Genomic DNA, 19,868 nt, shown 5'->3' with positions numbered 1-19,868 from the left:
AACTTTCAGGGATCTATGTATATGGACATCAAGATCTGTCTGCTCATCTGCACTACCAAGAATCTTGCCATTATTCCAGTACTCTTTATTCCTGTTACTCCTTCCAAAATTAATCACATCACACTTTTCCACATTAAACTCCATTTGCCACCTCTCAGCCGAGCTTTGCAGCTTAAATATGTCCCTCTGGAACCTGCAACATCCTTCAGCATGATCTACAACTCCACTAACCTTAGCAACATCTGCAAATTTCGAACCCATCCTTTTACGTCCCCATCTAGGTCATTTATAAAAATGACCAACAGCAATGACCCCAAAACAGATCCTTGCGGTACACAACTAGTAACTAAATTCCAGGATGAACATTTCCTATCAACAACCACCCTCTGTCTTCTTTCAGCTAGCCAAATTCTGATCCAAATCGATAAATCACCCTCAATCCCTCTGCAATACCCCACCGTGGAGAACCTTATCAAATGCCTTACTGAAATCTGCACACACAACGACCACTTTACCCTCATCCACCACTTAGGTCACCATCTCAAAGAACTGAATAAGATTCATAAGACATAACCTACCCTTCACAAAACTATGTTGACTATCCCTAACCAACTTATTCCTCTCTAGATTATTATATATTCTATCTCTTCTAACCTTTTCCTACACTTTACCCACAATCAAAGTAAGGCTCACTGGTCTATAGTTACCAGGGTTGCCTCTACTCCCCTTCTGGAACAAGGGGACATTTGCTGTCCTCCAGTCTTCTGGCACTATTCCTGTAGACAATGTCAGCATAAAGATCAAAGCCAAGGGTTCTGCAATCTCCTCTTGGCTTCACAGAGAATCTTAGGATAATCCCATGGAACTGATTTAGACAGTACAAAGAGAGTGAGACAGAAACCACAAAATTAAAAATGGAGGTTATGTGAACTGGCCGAAGCTCATAATTTGCAGAATAGCAGTTCACAGAAATGCAGTGAAAACAATTTCTGACCATTAAAGATTCTATAGGAAGGTAAAATTGGTATATCAGCAACACACAGTCAGGGGATAGGCAGTGGTGCAAACCTAATTTAGGCACAACAGCAGAGGTAACATTAAAAAATAGAACGGAGTTAAAATACACCCATTGTGAGGGCCAAAGAAAGTTAGACAAAGGCAGAGGGGAGATCCGGGAGGGCAAACATAAAAGAGAGCAATGGATGGATATGGATTCAGATCCAGTGTAAAGGAGCCACACTAGCCCCAGGCCATGCAAACTCTCACCCATAACAGAACACAGCACTAAAAGCTTGAACGTTGTCCTGAATAATCAAAAATGCTGAGCTCTGTAACAAATTCACTGCTTTCAATACTGCTGCAACATGCAACTGGAATTATATCAGAAGCACTGAAGACAGAAACTACAATTCAACACATTACAATTCCTGATGAAGGGCTTTTGCCCGAAACGTCGATTTTGCCTGTCCTCGGATGCTGCCTGAATTGCTGTGCTCTTCCAGCACTACTAATCCAGAATCTGGTTTCCAGCATCTGCAGTCATTGTTTTTACCACATTACCCTGTAGCCCATGGTATATTTTGTTTGTATATTGTGGTGATGATGCGCCTTTAACAAGGTTATGTTGTGGTTGGCTTTTATTTCCAGAGAGGTCGTAGAAGACACAGACTCCGAAAAGTCTGGGGTTGAAGGGTTTTAGGGCTGGTTTGAGGGTAGATAACGGATACTGCCTCAGGCCAAAGGCTTTCAAGTTTAAACAACACGTGTACAATGGAAGGGGAGCAGCCAGTTCTCCCAGCTCAGCTTTTCTCTGGTTTGGTTTGGTTTGGTTTTTAAGAGCTGTGTGAAAAAAAGCTGCTGGACCCAAAGAGACAGTTCCAGGCTGGTACTCTCTCTCTTGCCTCTCTGTTGTCCGACCCTGTATTTGATTTTACCTTTAGTCCCAAGCGGTGTTTATGGGAATTATTACAAGGGTGTTGCCAGAGTTGGAAAGTTTGAGCTTTATGAACAGCATCATTAAACTGATATAATCTTTTGGGTATTCGGGTAGGTTGTTATTCAGTATTCTATTCTCTCGTTTGTGTTTCATTTGGTAATCTTAGAAATAAATTCTGTTTAGTTGAAAACTAAGTCGGTTGGCCAGCTACATCTCTCCTGGAATATGTGCGTTACAGCTGCTTAAAAAAACGAGCGAAGTTAGTGTCTGGGTTACTTTCTTGAAATGTTTTGAGGGGGTCTGGCCTGGTTCATAACAATATGTATTTATGCATATGCTGACCAGTCTGCTATGTGGGACCTTGTCAAATGTGATTGCGATAGGGTTAGGGTTAGAGTTAACAAAATCCATTTAAACAATATCCTCACATCAATCCTCCTTGCCAATTCCTAAAAGAATTCAATTAAATTTGTTAAGCTTGACTTAACAAAGCAATGCTGACTATCCCTGACTAGGGATACGGGGAGAGTGCGGGTAAGTGGCGTTGAAATGCCCATCAGCCATGATTGAATGGTGGAGTGGACCCAATGGGCCAAATGGCCTTACTTCCACTCTTATTTCTTATGGTCTAATGCATTTTTAAGTGACAGGTTATCTGATTTCTCAGGGTTAGTTCTTATAATTGCCCATCACCAAGGCAAGGTTGACTGGCCTATAGCTGTTTGGCATTTCCTTGGTCCACTTTTTAAATAATGAAACCACATTTGGGTTTCTCCAGCCCTCCCACAGCTCACATGTGTCTAGAGTTGTAGAGTGGTAATGTGTGGAAACAGCTTTTGTTCAACTTCTGGCCAATCAGATATCCTAAATTAATCTAATCCCGTTTGCCAGCACTTGACCCATATACCTCTAAGCCCTTCCCATTCATATCATCATCCAGATGTCTTTTAAATGTTGTTACTCTACCAGATTCCACCACTTCCTCTGGCAGTTCATTCCATATACGCAACAACCACTGTGTGAAAAAGTTGCCCCTCAGGTCCCTTTTAAATCTTTCCCCACTCACTTTAATCCTGCACCCTCAAGGTTTGGATTCTGTCACCCTGGGGAAAAGACCGTGGCTATTCACCTGATTTATGCCCTTCATGATTTTATAAACTTCTATAAGGTTACCCTTCAACCTCTGACACTCCAGGGAAAATAGCTCCAGCTTATTCAGCCTCTCACTTTAACTCAAACACTCCAACCCTGGCAACATCCTTGTGACTTATACACTTCCAATGATTCCAACACTTTGAACACCTCCTCTTTCATGATGATTATTTTGTCTTCTATTTCACACTACTCTTCTTGGATTGCTATATCCACATCATCCTTTTCTGCTGTGAGCCCTGCAGTTGTAGTGTCTAAACCAAACAGTGCCATCAGATTCTGTGTTGCTCTGCAAGAGGGGAATGAAGCAGGAATGAGGAAACATCACCCATTTCCCATTGTGGACAAATTGTTACGGAGTTCTGTTATGGAACAGGCCAGACCGCCTCAAAATATCTTAACAAGGTAACCTAGACCCTAACTTTTTCGTATTTTAAAGGTAGATGTGAAGTGAGTGTTCCAGATGTGATGCATCTGGTCAAACCACTCAGCTTTATGCAAAATGCAAATTTATTTAACCATTACAATTAAAATATGACCAAAAGCAAGCAGGATTTAGAATAACTTGAATGTTGGAAAACTTAACTGAATACTCAATAACTGGTTAACTGTTCCAATATAGTAACATCCTACAAACACACGAGTTGGCAAAAAGGGAAACTCAAACATAGATTCTTATATTTGGGAGGGAGCACCATCCAGAGAGATTTCGGAGAAATTCAATTAGAAATTATTTACTGAAGCTTGCAACCCTTCTGGTACTCACACAAATTGTGACTGCGACAGCTGAAAAAAACTAGAAAAACCTGAACTGGCAGAACTGGCCAGGCCTCTTTTATTTTTAAACAATTTTTTAAAAAAATCTTAAAGGCTTAAAGTGGATAATTTGAGGATGGATTCTGGGTAATCCAAGATGGAGGGTGGGAAAAATTACCGGCTGAAAGAGCTCATCCTTTTTTTGAGGTATTTTAGGTGTTGGAGGTGATTTCCTCGAATTTCAGGAGCAGCAATTACTGTTTTATATGCTGTTGCATTGTTTTGGAACTTTGGGAAAAAAAAAGTCAAAACAACAGCAGTTTTAAAAGGGAGAAGAGCAGACAAAGGAAGCACATGAAGATGACAGTGCAGGAGAGAGGGAGAGGGAGAGGGAGAGGGAGAGGGAGAGGGAGAGGGAGAGGGAGAGGGAGAGGGGGAGAGAGAGAGAGAGAGAGATAGAGAGAGAGAACCTGCACAGTTACCGCCTTTGCTGTTTGAATTCGTGTATTTCTAGACATCGGAGTGCATCTGGGAAAATTAACAAACAGTGAAATTCACAACTAATCTTGGAGGAACTGTTGGGCGAAGTTCACAGCACAGAGTCAGATAAGTTAATTGTTGTTTTAAGTCTGTCCAAGAGAAAGGCTGTATTAGTGAGTACAGTGGGGTCTTTCTTGATTTTTTTGTTTATGGGAGATAAGTCTCTTGATTAAACTTAAAATATAAGCCATAGCTATTAATTTAACCTGGGGCAGTGTTTGTAGAGGATTAAGACGGTGTTATTTTCTGGGTCTGTAGATTGTGAAGGAGCAAAAATGGTCTTTGCAGTGATATGTATTTCTTGTCAGATGTGGGAGTTTAAAGAGGGTTTAAGGGTTACTGCGGATTATATCTGCCGTAAATGCTGTTGGATGCGAATCTTATCAGATCGAGTGGATCGGTTGGAGAGACAGATAGAAGCGATGAGGAATTTGCAACAGCAACAGTATGTGATGGATGGCAGTTATAGGAAGGGGGAAAGTCTCAGATACAGTCACATAGATGGGTTAACTCCAGGAAGGGTAAGCGAGGTCGGCACCTAGGGCAGGAGTCTTTTGTGGATATACCCATTTCAAACAGGTATGCTGTTTTGGAAAACGTAGGGGGTGATGGATTCTCAGGGGAACGTAGCACGAACAGCCAAGTTTCTGGTATTGAGATTGGCTCTAATGCAACGAGAGATACCTCGGCTTCCAAAAGATCAATTGTGTTAAGGGATTCTGTAGTCAGAGGTACAGACAGACGTTTCTGTGGCCAGCAGAGAAGAAGCAGAATGGTGTGTTGTCTCCCTGGTGCCAGGATCAAGAATGTCTCAGAGAGGGTGTAGAATGTTCTCATGGGGGAGAGGGGCCAGCAAGAGGTCATTGTCCACATTGGAAGCAATGACATAGGAAGGGAAAATGTTGAGATTCTGAAGGGAGATGACAGAGAGTTAGGCAGAAATTTAAAAAGGAGGTCCTCAAGGGTAGTAATATCTGGATTACTCCCAGTGCTACAAGCTAGTGAGGACAGGAATAGGAGGATAGAGCAGATGAATGCATGGCAGAGGAGCTGGCATGGGAGAAGGATTCACATTTTTGGATCATTGGAATCTCTTTTGGGGTAGAAGTGACCTGTACAAGAAGGACGGATTGCACCTAAATTGGAAGGGGACTAATATACTGGCAGGGACATTTGCTAGAACTGCTTGGGAGGATTTAAACTAGTAAGGTAGGAGGGTGGGACTCAGGGAGATAGTGAGGAAAGAGATCGATCTGAGACAGGTACAGCTGAGTACAGACGTGAGTCAAACAGTCAGGGCAGGCAGGGACAAGGTAGGACTAATAAATTAAACTGCATTTATTTCAATGCAAGGGGCCTAACAGGGAAGGCAGATGAACTCAGGGCATGGTTAGGAACATGGGATATCATAGCAATTACAGAAACATGGCTCAGGGATGGGCAGGACTGGCAGCTTAATGTTCCAGGATACAAATGCGACAGGAAAGATAGAAAGGGAGGCAAGAGAGGAGGGGGAGTGGCATTTTTGATAAGGGATAGCATTACAGCTGTGCTGACGGAGGATATTCCTGGAAATACATCCAGGGAAGTTATTTGGGTGGAAAAGAAATAAGAAAGGGATGATCACCTTCTTGGGATTGTATTATAGACCCCCCAATAGTCAGAGGGAAATTGAGAAACAAATTTGTAAGGAGATCTCCGCTATCTGTAAGAATAATAGGGTAGTTATGGTAGGGGATTTTAACTTTCCAAACATCGACTGGGACTGCCATAGTGTTAAAGGTTTAGATGGAGAGGAATTTCTTTAGTGCGTACAAGACAATTTTTTGATTCAGTATGTGGGTGTACCTACTAGAGAAAGTGCAAAACTGGACCTACTCTTGGGAAATAAGGCTGGGCAGGTGACTGAGGGGTCAGTGGGGGAGCACTTTGGGGCCAGCGACCATAATTCTATTTGTTTTAAAATTGTGACGGAAAGGGACAGACCAGATCTAAAAGTTGAAGTTCTAAATTAGAGAAAGGCCAATTTTGATGGTATTAGGCAAGAACTTTCGAAAGCTGATTGGGGGCAGATGTTCTCAGGTAAAGGGACGGCTGGAAAATGAGAAGCCTTCAGAAATGAGATATCAAGAATCCAGAGAGAGTATATCCTGTCAGGGTGAAAGGGAAGGCTGGTAGGTATAGGGAATGCTGGATGACTAAAGAAATTGGGGGTTTGGTAAGAAAAAGAAGGAAGCATATGTCAGATATAGATAGGATTGATCAAGTGAATCCTTAGAAGAGTATAAAGGAAGTAGGAGTATACTTAAGAGGGAAATCAGGAGGGCAAAACATGGACATGAGATAGCTTTGGCAAATAGAATTAAGGAGAATCCAAAGGGTTTTTACGAATAAATAAAGGACAAAAGGGTAACTAGGGAGAAAATAGGGCCCCTCAAAGATCAGCAAGGAGGCCTTTGTGTGGAGCCACAGAAAATGGAGGAAGATACTAAATGAATATTTTGCATCAGTGTTTACGTGGAAAAGGAATTGGAAGATATAGACTGCAGGGAAATAGATGGTGACATCTTGCAAAATGTCCAGATTATAGAGGAGGAAGTGCTGGATGTTTTGAAACGGTTAAAGGTGGATAAATCCCCAGGACCTGATCAGGTGTATCCGAGAACTCTGTGGGAAGCTAGAGAAGTGATTGTTGAGCCTCTTGCCGAGATATTTGTATCATCGATAGTCACAGGTGAGGTGCCGGAAGACTGGAGGTTGGCAAACGTGGTGCCACTGTTTAAGAAGGGCGGTAAAGACAAGCCAGGGAACTATAGACCGGTGAGCCTGACCTCGGTGGTGGGCACGTTGTTGGAGGGAATCCTGAGGGACAGGATCTACATGTATTTGGAAAGCAAGGACTGATTCGGGATAGTCAACATGGCTTTGGGTGTGGGAAATCATGTCTCACAAACTTGAGTTTTTTGAAGAAGTAACAAAGAAGATTGATGAGGGCAGAGCAGTAGATGTGATCTATATGGACTTCAGTAAGGCGTTTGACAAGGTTCCCCATGGGAAACTGCTTAGCAAGGTTAGATCTCATGGAATTCAGGGAGAACTAGCCTTTTGGATACAGAACTGGCTCAAAGCTAGAAGACAGAGGGTGGTGGTGGAGGGTTGTTTTTCAGACTGGAGGCCTGTGACCAGTGGAGTGCCAAAAGGATGGGTGCTGGGTCCTCTACTTTTTGTCATTTACATAAATGATTTGGATGCAAGCATAAGAGGTATAGTTAGTAAGTTTGCAGACGACACCAAAATTGGAGGTGTAGTGGACGCGAAGAGGGTTACCTCAGATTGCAACAGGATCTGGACCAGATGGGCCAATGGGCTGAGAAGCAGCAGATGGAGTTTAATTCAGATAAATGCGAGGTGCTGCATTTTGGGAAAGCAAATCTTATCAGGACTGATACACTTAATGGAAAGGTCCTAGGGAGTGTTGCTGAACAAAGAGATCTTGGAGTGCAGGTTCATAGCTCCTTGAAAGTGGAGTCGCAGATATATAGGATAGTGAAGAAGGCGTTTGGTATGCTTTCCTTTATTGGTCAGAGTACTGAGTACAGGAGTTGGGAGGTCATGTTGCGGCTGTACAGGACATTGGTTAGGCCACTGTTGGAATATTGCATGTAATTCTGGTCTCCTTCCTATCAGAAAGATGTTGTGAAACTTGAAAGGGTTCAGAAAAGATTTACAAGAATGTTGCCAGGGTTGGAGGATCTGAGCCACAGGGAGAGGCTGAACAGGCTGGGGCTGTTTTCCCTGGAGCGTCGGAGGCTGAGGGATGACCATTTAGAGGTTTACAAAATTATGAGGGGCATGGATAGGATAAATAGACAAAGTCTTTTCCCTGGGGTCGGGGAGTCCAGAACTAGAGGGCATAGGCTTAGGGTGAGAGGGGAAAGATATAAAAGAGATCCAAGGGGCAACTTTTTCACGCAGAGGATGGTACGTGTATGGAATGAGCTGCCAGAGGAAGTGATGGAGGCTGGTACAATTGCAACATTTAAGAGGCGTTTGGATGGGTATATGAATAGCGCTGAAAATGTGTTGCTGGAAAAGCGCAGCAGGCCAGGCAGCATCCGGGGAACAGGAGAATTGACGTTTCGGGCATAAGCCCTTCTTCCTGAAGAAGGGCTTATGCCCGAAACGTCGATTCTCCTGTTCCCTGGCCTGCTGCGCTTTTCCAGCAACACATTTTCAGCTCTGATCTCCAGCATCTGCAGACCTCACTTTCTCCTCCTGGGTATATGAATAGGAAGGGTTGGGAGGGATATGGGCCGGGTGCTGGCAGGTGGGACTAGATTGGCCTTGGATATCTGGTCGGCATGGACAGGTTGGACCGAAGGGTCTGTTTCCATGCTGTACATCTCTATGACTAACTTCACATTGATATTGCATTTGCCACTCACTCAAATTATCTGAATCACTCTGAAGCTTCTTTGTGTCCTGCTCACTCATCATCCCCCTAGTTCTGTGTCAACAAACTTGGAAATATTCCAACATAACAAGATCTTCAAAAAGAAACTTCACCAGATTTGTCAAACATGATTTCACTTCAATCAAAAGACTGCAGCTCCAGGAGAAGATCCTTTGAGTTGCCTACTCCCCCTTGCACTGGGCAGTCAAAGATCACAGACAGGGTCCATGGCAGCACTTTCTCCAGAGCATGATCCAAGCAACACTTCCCATATTCCATGAATAAATATACATATAAAAAAAACTAAGGCTCCATGGTTTTCCTCTCTATTTCCTTATGCTCCATATCTTTCCCCACACACAGAACAGACAAATCTCAATCCTCCCCAGACAAGGCCAGATCATATTCACCTTCTGTTTCATCAAGTAACTCCTTCTCAACTTGGTCCCATTCTTCTTTCTAAAGAAAATTCACAGACATGTATGTAGTAAATTGCATACAGTCCTGGTCACCACACTACGAGATGGATGTGGATGCTTTGGAGAGTGTACAGAAAAGACTGACCAGGGATGTGGCCTGGTATGGGGGCTTCCAATTATGAAAAAAAGGTTGGATATATTGGAATGCGTGAGGTTGAGAGGCAACTTGATAGACCTTTATAAGTACGTGAATGGCATGGACAGAGTGGAACATATGAAGTTTCTTTCCCCCCTACAGTGGAGAGCTGAATTATTAGGGGACACAGGTTCAAGGTAAGAGGGGGCAAATTCATAGAATCCCTACAGCGCTGAAACAGGCCATTCAGCCCAACAAGTCCATACTGACCCTCCGAAGAGTAACCCACCCAGACCCATTCCCCTACCCTATGACTCCACATGCGAGGAAACCCACACAGACACAGGGAGAATATGCAAACTCCACACAGACAGTCGCCCGAGGCTGGAATTGAACCCAGGTCTCTGGTACTGTGAGACAGCAGTGCTAACCACTCAGCCATTATGCGTAAAAGAGACATGTGAGGCAAGCTTTTCATACAAAGGGTGGTGAGTGGGCCTGGCACATGCCTGGGAATGGGTTTGGGTGGGATCCTCTTTGGAGGTTTGGTGTGGACTTTTGGGCTGAAGAGCCTGTTTCCACACTGTTAGAATCCTATGATTCTATAAACACCGGCTCCTCCACATCATGTCATTTTTTAGAGCATCAGCGGATATAGGGGTTGGGAACACCTCACCGAGCAGCTTCTCGCTCTGGCATGAGCCAGCAACCAGTTGCCCTGGAAACCTTGGCTACCAAGAGGGAGAGGGGGTGGCAATGGGGGGGGGTAGGGGGGGGGGGGGGGCAGTGCTCCCATGACACACGCCGAGCCTGAAGCCTGGAACTTGAGGATATCACTGACGAGCTCAGCGAATGCTTTTGTCTGCTTCAGGCAAGCTCCATCCGCACTGTCAATGCCACAATGTGGAACATCATCCACCTCAGGTCACAGTGAACCTTCCTCCTCCATGCAACACCTGGGAGGGAGGAGGAGCATTGTTCACATGCAGCAACTGAAGAGAGGGGAAGGAAATCCACAGAGGGAGCATCCTTCAGAAATGTTTGTTCTGTTATGTCTCTTAAACGTATTGCTATTATTTGCTGTGTCAGCTTCACACATTTATTTACCTGTCTGAAAGGGTGGCCGTTTTCCTCATTACAGGATTTCTATCAGAGATGGTCAGGATTTAAAGGACAGTAAGTTAGAAGTAATGCACTGCATATAAAACAGGAACATGATACCCTTATATGTGCATATACGCAGAGGGTGGGAGACAGCATGAAGATTTTCAGGTCTATGTGACCTGGACAGCAAGCACTGCGCAGCTAAAGCGAAAGAATTCTGCGTGCTGGAAATCAGAAACAAAAAGAGAAAAGCTCAGCATGTCTGGCAGCATCTGTGGACAGAAATCAGACTTAATATTTCGGATCCAACACCCATCCTCGGAACTGAGTACTGATTAACATGAATTTGCCTTCTGCAGAATGAGTGCGAGAAGGAAGGCACTGTGGGAAAATGATCTCCAGCATTTGAAACTAATCAAAGATTAAGCAAGGGGATTAATCAAGAACAGTCAGCTTGCTTTTTTTTTTAAAAAGGGGAGTTCACATTTGACCAACTTCATTCAACGAAAGTTGTTTCAACGAAAGCAATACTTTTAATATAGTCACCTTGGACATTAGCAAGGCTTTCAATAGGTCCTGCATGGGAGACTGATAGGAAAGAAATGAGCCCATGGGATCCATTGAAGTTTGGCAAATTGGATCCACAACTGGACGTCTGTGTCCAGGGAGCCCATAGTGGCCAGTGCTGAGCCCTCGCTGATTTTTTGTCTATATAAATGATTTAGACTTGAATGTAGGACAGTTGCTCAGTTAGTTTGCAGATAATATAAAAATAATGGATGATAAATAGTGTAGAGGATATCCTGAGCTTGCAGGATATAAACAGGCTGGTCAGATGTGTTGATCAGTTGAATTTGACCTGGACCGGTGAGAAGTAACATATTTGGACAGCTTCTAATGTTTCGAAATTAGTTCTGTCCCCCACAATTACTTAAAATAGTTTCCCCACCCACTGAGATGAGACTGACTGACTTGAACTTTCTTGGTTTATCCCTTGCTCCCTTCTTGAATAAAAGTTCCATTATGGCTGTCCTTCACTCCTTTAGCACCTTTCCTGTGGTCAGAGGGGAATTGAAAATTTTTGAAAACACCCCTGTTATTTTATCCCAACAACATTGGATACATTTTACCTGACCCTGGAGGTTTATCAACATTTAAGCCTGCCAGATGACTCAAAACCTTCTCTCTCTCTACCAGAATTTCTTTACGGATCACAGCAGTAATCGGTGTGTGAAACCAGAGGATGTAGGCCTGGTTCTAAGTGAATACTTTATGTCAATATTCACTAATGAGACAGAAATCAAGGAGCAGTACGTGATTGAGTTTAATAGGCCTTACTCTTTCATCTGTTATCTTTAAATAATTCATGTAACTGTAAAATAACTGAACAATTTACTTTATTTTACCTGGCCGTACCAATCCATGTTCCCCTTATAGCTCTCATTTCCCCATTTACCTGAAATTATATGCTCCCTGCACACTGTGGCCAAATCATATCTAATATTATTCATTTAGAACCTTGATTCAAGGCCCATCCTCGTCCTTTTCTGGAATAATCCTGAATCCTTTTAAAAGAGTTCTGATAACTGCAAAATCATTCTCCAGATACTTCAACCACTTGTCCATCTTTGTTACCTAAAATTAATTTCAAGAGCTTCCCCCTTCCTTGTTTGGCTTTCTACATACTGGCTTCAAAAGTTGCCCAGGATCTATTTTCAAAGCTGAAAATGTGTTGCTGGAAAAGCGCAGCAGGTCAGGCAGCATCCAAGGAACAGGAGAATCGACACTTCGGGCATAAGCCCTTCTCCTGTTCCTTGGATGCTGCCTGACCTGCTGCGCTTTTCCAGCAACACATTTTCAGCTCTGATCTCCAGCATCTGCAGTCCTCACTTTCTCCTCTATTTTAAAAGTACCTGTAAACCTCTCACACTATGATGACCACAGTTAATGTTGCAGAAATTGAAGTACCCTGCTATCACGACCCTATGACTTTTACACTTGCCTGAAATTTGCCTCCTTACCAGCTCTACTTGTTTTACCCATATGGGTTTATTGAAAAAGTTTTCTAAGATGTCATCGCTTCTTATTGTTGTAATAAATTCCCTAAACATCATTGTGAGACCACCTCTTCTTTTGCCTCCTTCGCGGTCTCACATGAAGACCCTGTATCCTACAGTACTGACCTTCCAATCCTGCCTCTGTCTCAACTATGTCTCAATTACACAAATAGCATCATACCCCATTTTTAATCTTTACTCTCAACTCATCTGCCTTGTTTATCAAACGCTTGGCATGAAAATCAATGACTTTTAACCATGTCAAATTCCCTTGTACCTGACCTGGTCTGTAATGTCAATGCCTTCCTGACTGACTTACTGATTCTTCTTTCCTTCTTACCCTTTTGGTCATTCTCTCTGGATCCCATCCCATTGCTAAGTTAAGCTGCACACACCCCAACAGCGCTTGTAACTAAATTTCCGGCATTTCAGACTACATGTCACTCTGGATGTGCTTTCTCCCAACTGTTCATGTGAAGGGTACCAATTACTTTATCTCTCATGCACTCAGAAAATAAGATAAAGACTTGATGCAACTTAGTTTTAAGAAAAAGCTGATATGTATTATTTTTATCACAAGTAGGTAACTGAACCTGTGGTGTTTACAAACACCATCAGAAATAGGGCCAGAAGGCATGGTTTGGATTTGGATAACAATAACATCAAAATCAACGCTGACAGTTACTATAGAAGTCATTGTTTTTTTAACCAATGCTGATGAATCACAAAATCATTTTACAAATAGTATGCAGATGGCCAGTCTTTACCCAGTATAAATGTGTTGATGCACAACAACATTTTCATCATTTCCAATACTAACCCTACATACACACCATTGTAGTGATGTTTTATCCTCAATATCAGCCCCTTTAATAGAGCAAAGTTCAATAACACCAATACAAATTGCCTAATGACTAAGGTTCGGTCTTTGGTGTGGGTAAAAGTAAAGTCCTTCCCCTCTGCTTCTTTGTGAATTTGCTGGTGTTAACAAACAGCAAAGCCATTTACACAAACACAGCAGGTGAATGGGATCCACCTAGTGTCATTTCACTGGGATGATAACAATTTGAAATCCCTTTCCATGGTCTCTCCATCGAGTGAATAGGCTGGTGCATCAGCAGGTGAGTTGACCGAGCAAATGTTTCTCCCCAGTGTGAACCCGCTGGTGTCTCAGCAGGTTGGATGATTGAGTAAATCCGTTCCCACAATGGGAACAGGTGAATGGTCTTTCTCTTCTGTGAGTGCGCTGGTGTATTAGCAGGGTGGTTGATTGAGCAAATGCCTTCCCACATTCGGGGCAGATGAATGGTTTCTCTCCAGTGTGAACCCGCTGGTGTATCAGCAGTTTAGATGAGCAATTAAATGCTTTTCCACATTCAGAACAGGTGAATGGTCTCTCCCCAGTGTGAACCCGCTGGTGAATCAGCAGATTAGATGAGCAATTGAATGCTTTTTCACATTCAGAACAGGTAAATGGTCTCTCCCCAGTGTGAATTCTCTGGTGTATCAGCAGTTTAGATGAGCAATTGAAGGCCTTTCCACATTCAGAACAGGTGAATGGCCTCTCCCCTGCATGAACCCGCTGGTGTTTTAGCAGGACGGATGACGAAATGAATCTCTTCCCACAATCAGAGCAAGTAAATGGTTTCTCCCCAGTGTGAGCTCGTTGGTGTATCTGCAGGTCGGGTGACCGAGCAAATGCTTTCCCACAGACAGAGCAGGTGAATGGTCTCTCTCCAGTGTGAACCCTCTGGTGTATCCGCAGATTGGAAGACAGAGTGAATCCCATCCCACAATCAGAGCAGGTGAACGGCTTCTCTCCAGTGTGAACCCGCTGGTGTACCCGCAGGCTGGATGACTGACTGAATGCTTTCCCACACACTGTGCAGGTGAATGGTCTCTCTCCAGTGTGAACTCGCTGGTGTATCTGCAGGTTGGATGACAGAGTGAATCCCTTCCCACAATCAGAGCAGGTGAATGGCTTCTCCCCAGTGTGACTGCGTTGATGCAGTTCCAGTTGGGATGGGTAAAGAAATCCCTTCCCACAATCCCCACATTTCCATTGCCTCCCTCTGGTGTGACTGCGCTGGCGTTTGGACATTTCAGAGGAATCTCCACAGACTTCCACATATAGACGACATGAGCTTCTTGCCAGTGTGAGCAGTACTTTTCCCTTCAATGTTCAAAATCCTGAGATAATTAGATTATAAGCAGAGTGACTGTCAGATCTGGATGTGGTTTCATTTGAAGTTTCTATTTGCAAATCAACTTTTCAAACACGTAATAAATGTATGAGGAGAAATGAGGAAAAAACACAGGTTGTGAAACTGACAGCAATTAATCTGCTCAGTTATGGAGATGACACTGTGGGAAACTGCTGGATTACTGTTAAAACCAAACTAGTTCATTCATCTCCTTCAAGGAAGGGAATCAGTCAGTGTTTGCACAAAACTACAGAATGAGGTACAGGTGGGAAAGGCAGGCACGAAGCAGAGGCATTTTACAGATCTACAACTCAATCCTGTTCCTGTTGTCTCCCATACCTTTCAATCCCTCCAAAGGGTTAAGAACAAGTGCAGATAGACAGGGAGGTGAAGCGGCATTTGGAATACTTGTCTTTATTGATCAATGTGTTCAGTATAGGAGATCGGAGGTCATGTTATTACTGTATTGGTTAGGCCAATATTGGAAGACTGCATTCAGTTCTGGTCTCCTTGCTGTAGGAAAGATGTTGTTAAACTTGAAGGCATTCAGAAAAGATTTGCAAAGTTGTGGTGGGATTTGAGAGTTGAACTATGGGGAGAAGCTGTATAGGCTGGGGCTTTTTCTTCTCTTGATGTTGGAGGTTGGGGAATGATCTTATAGCGATTTATAAAATCGTGAGGGGCATCGATATGGTGAATAGCAATGTTCTTTTTCCTAGGGGAAAGTAGTTCAAAACTAGAGAGCACAGCTTCATGGTGAGAGGGGAAAGATTTAAAAGGGACCTGAGGGACAATATTTTCATACAGAGGGTTGTCTATGTATGAAACGAGTTGCAGCTGGACACACCTCCTGCACACATAGCCATCAGGGACACCAGAAGCATCCCTCGATTCCACACTGTGCAAAAGGAGGATACTAGGGCTCAGAGGTCTCATAGATCATAGAAACCTACTGCGCAGAGACAGGCCTTTCAGCCCAAACTGGTCCAAGCCGACCAAAATGTTCATCCATGCTAATCCCATTTGCCTGCATCCTTCTAAACCTTTCCTATCCAAGTATTTGTCCAGATGCCTTTTAACTGTTCTTAATGTACCCACCTGAACAACTTTCACTGACAGCTCATTCCATATGCATACCACCCTCTGTGTAAAAACGTTGCCCCTCAGGTTCACATTTATCTTCCTCCTTGTACCTTAAAACTGATGCCCTCTTGTCCTCAATGCCCAAACCCTTGTGAAGGGGCAGAGTACACTGACCTTATCAATGCCTCTCATGATCTTATACACTTCTACAAGATCCCCCCCTCAGTCTCCTGTGCTCTAAAGAAAAAGGTCCTAGTTTGTCCAACCTCTCCCTATAACTCAGCCCTGAGCTCTGGCAACAACTTTGAAAATTTCTTCTGTACTCTTTCCAGTTTAATCACATCCTTCCTATGGCAAGGTAACCAAAGTTGAACACAATACTCCAAATGCAGCTTCACCAACGTCCTGTACAACTGCAACATAACTTCCCAACTTCTGCCCTGACTGATGAAGGCCAGTGCCTTCTTTTTCACTGCCCTGTCTACATGACTCCACTTTCAAAGAACCATGAACCAGAGTTCTAAGGTCCCTCTGTTGCATGGCACTCCTTAAGGCCCTACACTTCATAATGAAACTCTACCTTGCTACAAATCTTCTCAAAACTCACTAACTCCTACCTTGATTTGACTTCCCAAAATGCAAGACCACACACTTATCTACATTAAACCTGATTTGCCATTTCTCAGCCCACTTCCCCAGCTGATCAAGGTCCTGCTGCAACTTCTGATAAACTTCCTCACTGTCCATGATACTGCCTATTTTAGTGTCATCTGCAAACTTACTAATCATGCCTTGTACATTCTCATTCATATCATTGACATAGATAACCAATAGCAATGGGCCCAGCACTGACCCCTGAGTTACTCCATGTGTCTCAGGCCTCCAGTCCAACAAGCATCCTTCCACTGTTACCCTCTGGTTCCTAACATCAAGCCAATTATGTATCCCAATTTGCCAGCTCCCTCTAGATTGCATGCAATCTAAACTTCCAGAGCAGCCTGGAACCCTATCAAAGGCCTTACTGAAATCCATATAGGTTAGGTCTACCACCCTGCACTCTTCAAACCTCCTGGTCATTTAATCAAATTTGTGAGACATTATTTCCCATGCACAAAGCCATGCTGACTACCCCTAAGGAAACTCTGTCTTTCCAAATGCATGTATATCTCATCCCTCAGAATCTTCTCAAGTAACTTACCTAACACCATAGTTAGGCTTACTGGTCTATAGCTCCCAGGTTTTTCTTCGCAGCCCTTCTTGAATAAGGGCACAACATCCACTAGCCTCCAGTCTTTCATGATCTAACCCATCGCTAATGATGATGCAAATATATCAACCAGAGCCCCTGAAATTTCTTCTCTCGCCTCTTCCAGTGTGCTTGAATATATCTGGTCAGGTCCAAGATATTTATCCACCATCACACATTCTAATAGTCCAACGCCTCCTCTACTGTGATATGGACTGTCCTCAAGATATCGTCATTAACCTCTGCAAGTTCCCAAGTCTTCATGTCTTTCTCCACAGTTAAACACAGGAGGAGAAATATTAATTGATGACCTCATCCATGTCCTGCAGTTCCACACATACCTGTCCACTTTGGTCCTAGAGGAGTCCTAAACTCTCTCTAATTATTCTTTCTCCTTTAATAAGCTTAAAGAATCTCTTTGCATTCACCCTAATCTTCCCAACCAAAAGAATCTCACGCTCTCATTTCACCTTCCTGATTTCCTTCTTCAGTAAACTTCTGTACCCCCTACATACCTTCAGAATTCCCTTGATCCCAGCTGTCTGTACCTGAGCCTTACCGCCTTTCTTTTTGCTGGTCAAAGCCTCAATATCTCTTGTCATCCAGGGTCCCTTATTCCTGCTAACCTTGCCTCACAGGAACATACAGACCTTGAACTCTAACTGTCACACTTTTAAAGGCCTCCCACTTGCTCAAAGTCCCATCGCCTGCAAATAAACTATTCCAATCAACCCCTGCAACTTCCTGTCTAATTCCATCGAAATTCACTTTGGTCCAGTTTAGAACTTGAACCTGTGAACCAATTTTGTCGCTCTCCATAACTATTTTAAAATTAATAGAACTACAGTCACTGTTTTCAAAGTACCCCCCCCTCCATTGTCATCTCAGTCACCTGTCCTGCCCTATTCCCTAAGATTAAGTCAGGTTTTGCCCCTTCCTCAGTAGGACCCTCTATATAATATTTGAGGAAACTTTCCTGAACACATTTAAATTCCACTCCATCTAAGCCCATAATGCTATGGGAGTCCCAATCTATGTTAGGAAAATTAAAATCCCCTACTATGACAACCCTATTGCTCCCCAGTGTCCCTGCATATTTGTTCCTCTAATTCCGTTGACTGTTTGGGGGCCATTAGTAAAACCCCAATAATGTCACCATTCCCTTCTTAATTCTTAGCTCTGCTCACAAAGCCTCACTGGATGATCCCTCAGTTATTTCATTTCTGACAATTGCTGTGATGCTCCCCTTAATCAAGCATGCAACAACCCCTCCTCTCTTTCCTCCATTTCTGTCCCATCTAAAGCACCAATACCCTGGCACATTTAGCTGCCAGTCCTGCCCTTCCCTTAGCAATGTTTCTGTAATGGCTAATAATATCCCACTCCCACATACCTAGCCACATCCTGAATTCATCAGCTTACCTGTCAGCCCTCTTGCACTGAAATACGTGCAATTTATCCAACAGACACCCCCCACTCCCTGTTGTGTTCCAGCCTGACCTGTCTCTTCAACTTGCTGTTTTTGATTACTGTATCTCCTTCTAGCCTTGCACCACCACCAATCTAGTTTAAACCATCCCTTGCAGCACTAGCAAATCTGCCCACCAGGATATTGGTCCAGATCAGGTGCAACTCATCCTTCGAGAACAAGTCACCTCTGCCCCAGAAAAGATCCCAATGATTCAAGAATTCAAATTTTTAAATGGAAGTTTGCAGGTATTTGAGAATGAAGTGGCTATAGGTTAGAAGCATGAGGTTGTTGATTGGAACTAAATATGACAGTTCTTTCAAAAATACGAGGTGTAGTTTGGATAAATCTGTGCCCCTCTCAAGCCAAAATTTCCTTCATCAGCTCCCAGAACTGTGCACATACAGCAGGAGTGATCTAACCACGAATTTGTACATCTTGCTGCTTTTCGAGTTACAATCATATCAGAGATGTTTTCCCACACACAGAACAAACAAACCTTTTTGCTTCCACAGTCAAATGCCAATTGATAGTTATTTAGTTCATGATAACTCTGCTGTCAGAAATTGTTTTGAGATCCCAGTCTGCAAATTATTCTCAATTAATACCCTGTAAAACCAACTCAGAAAAGAAAAAAATCGCTGTCAGTCGAGGATAGAAATCTAGAAAAGCCAAACATTTCTATTGATTTCAGTTTGCTGTGAAAATGCGCCTTTTCAAACTACCCCGCCCCCACGCAGCAAGAAGCATGCGCATGCGTTCTGCTGCACCTTGCCCCAAATAAAGATGGCGGGAGTAACCTGGGGCCTGAGAGCCGCAAGCGTTTCCCTCTTTACTGCAAACGCGTGTCCGCGAGTTTACTAATTTCGGTCTAGCAGCCTACACCGAGTGTTCAGAAAATCTCCCAGCTCAGACTGATTCCATTTTCCTCCCGGTGTCCGCTGATTTTAGCGGTATCCACGTTCCGCATTCGCCCATGGGCCAGTTACACCAGCACTGCCCCGACACTGTGTCTTCCTGCTCGCCCCGCCCCCCCCATTCACTCCCATTGGTTGGAGGGGCAGCCGCTTCCGCTTGTGCGGAGACAACAATACCTGCGGTTATTGGAATCCAACGTATGAACCCTTCACCCGGAACAAGATGTGTTCTCCACCTCCTGATTACTGCCTGGCGTACTGTGTCCTGCTGGACTTCCGCTTGTTCCTCCAGCCCCGCCCACCTTCATCCTATTGACAATAGACAATAGGTGCAGGACTAGGCCATTCAGCCCTTCGAGCCTGCACCGTCATTCAATGTGATCATGGCTGATCATTC

The 19,868-nt window shown here is 43.6% G+C and overlaps 1 protein-coding gene across 2 annotated transcripts; it reads right to left on the bottom strand.

Moving 5' to 3' along the window:
* Positions 1-13,065: 13,065 nt before the first annotated feature.
* On the bottom strand, positions 13,066-19,551 carry LOC122543932 (uncharacterized). 2 transcript variants are annotated; one of them, XM_043682878.2, is made up of 3 exons: positions 19,438-19,474; positions 19,054-19,163; positions 13,066-14,743 (listed from the first exon to the last, which is right to left on the bottom strand). In XM_043682878.2, the coding sequence occupies exon 3, from the start codon at positions 14,652-14,654 to the stop codon at positions 13,668-13,670; it is 987 nt and encodes a 328-aa protein (XP_043538813.2). In that variant the 5' UTR covers positions 14,655-14,743; positions 19,054-19,163; positions 19,438-19,474; the 3' UTR covers positions 13,066-13,667. The 2 variants fall into 2 exon arrangements, with proteins under 2 accessions (XP_043538813.2, XP_043538810.2); XM_043682875.2 differs by lacking the exon at positions 19,054-19,163 and having other exon boundaries at positions 19,438-19,551.
* Positions 19,552-19,868: the final 317 nt, after the last annotated feature.

This window comes from Chiloscyllium plagiosum, unplaced genomic scaffold (assembly GCF_037043375.1).
Source record: "Chiloscyllium plagiosum isolate Xiang-an unplaced genomic scaffold, Cpla_swu_hap1 HiC_scaffold_46, whole genome shotgun sequence".
Lineage (NCBI taxonomy): Eukaryota > Metazoa > Chordata > Chondrichthyes > Orectolobiformes > Hemiscylliidae > Chiloscyllium > Chiloscyllium plagiosum.
This window is presented reverse-complemented; position numbering and strand designations above follow the sequence as displayed.

What these genes read in the sequence shown, in the direction of transcription:
- LOC122543932 (XM_043682875.2), bottom strand. Translation starts at nt 14,654, where the DNA reads ATGTCCAAACGCCAGCGCAGTCACACCAGAGGGAGGCAATGGAAATGT.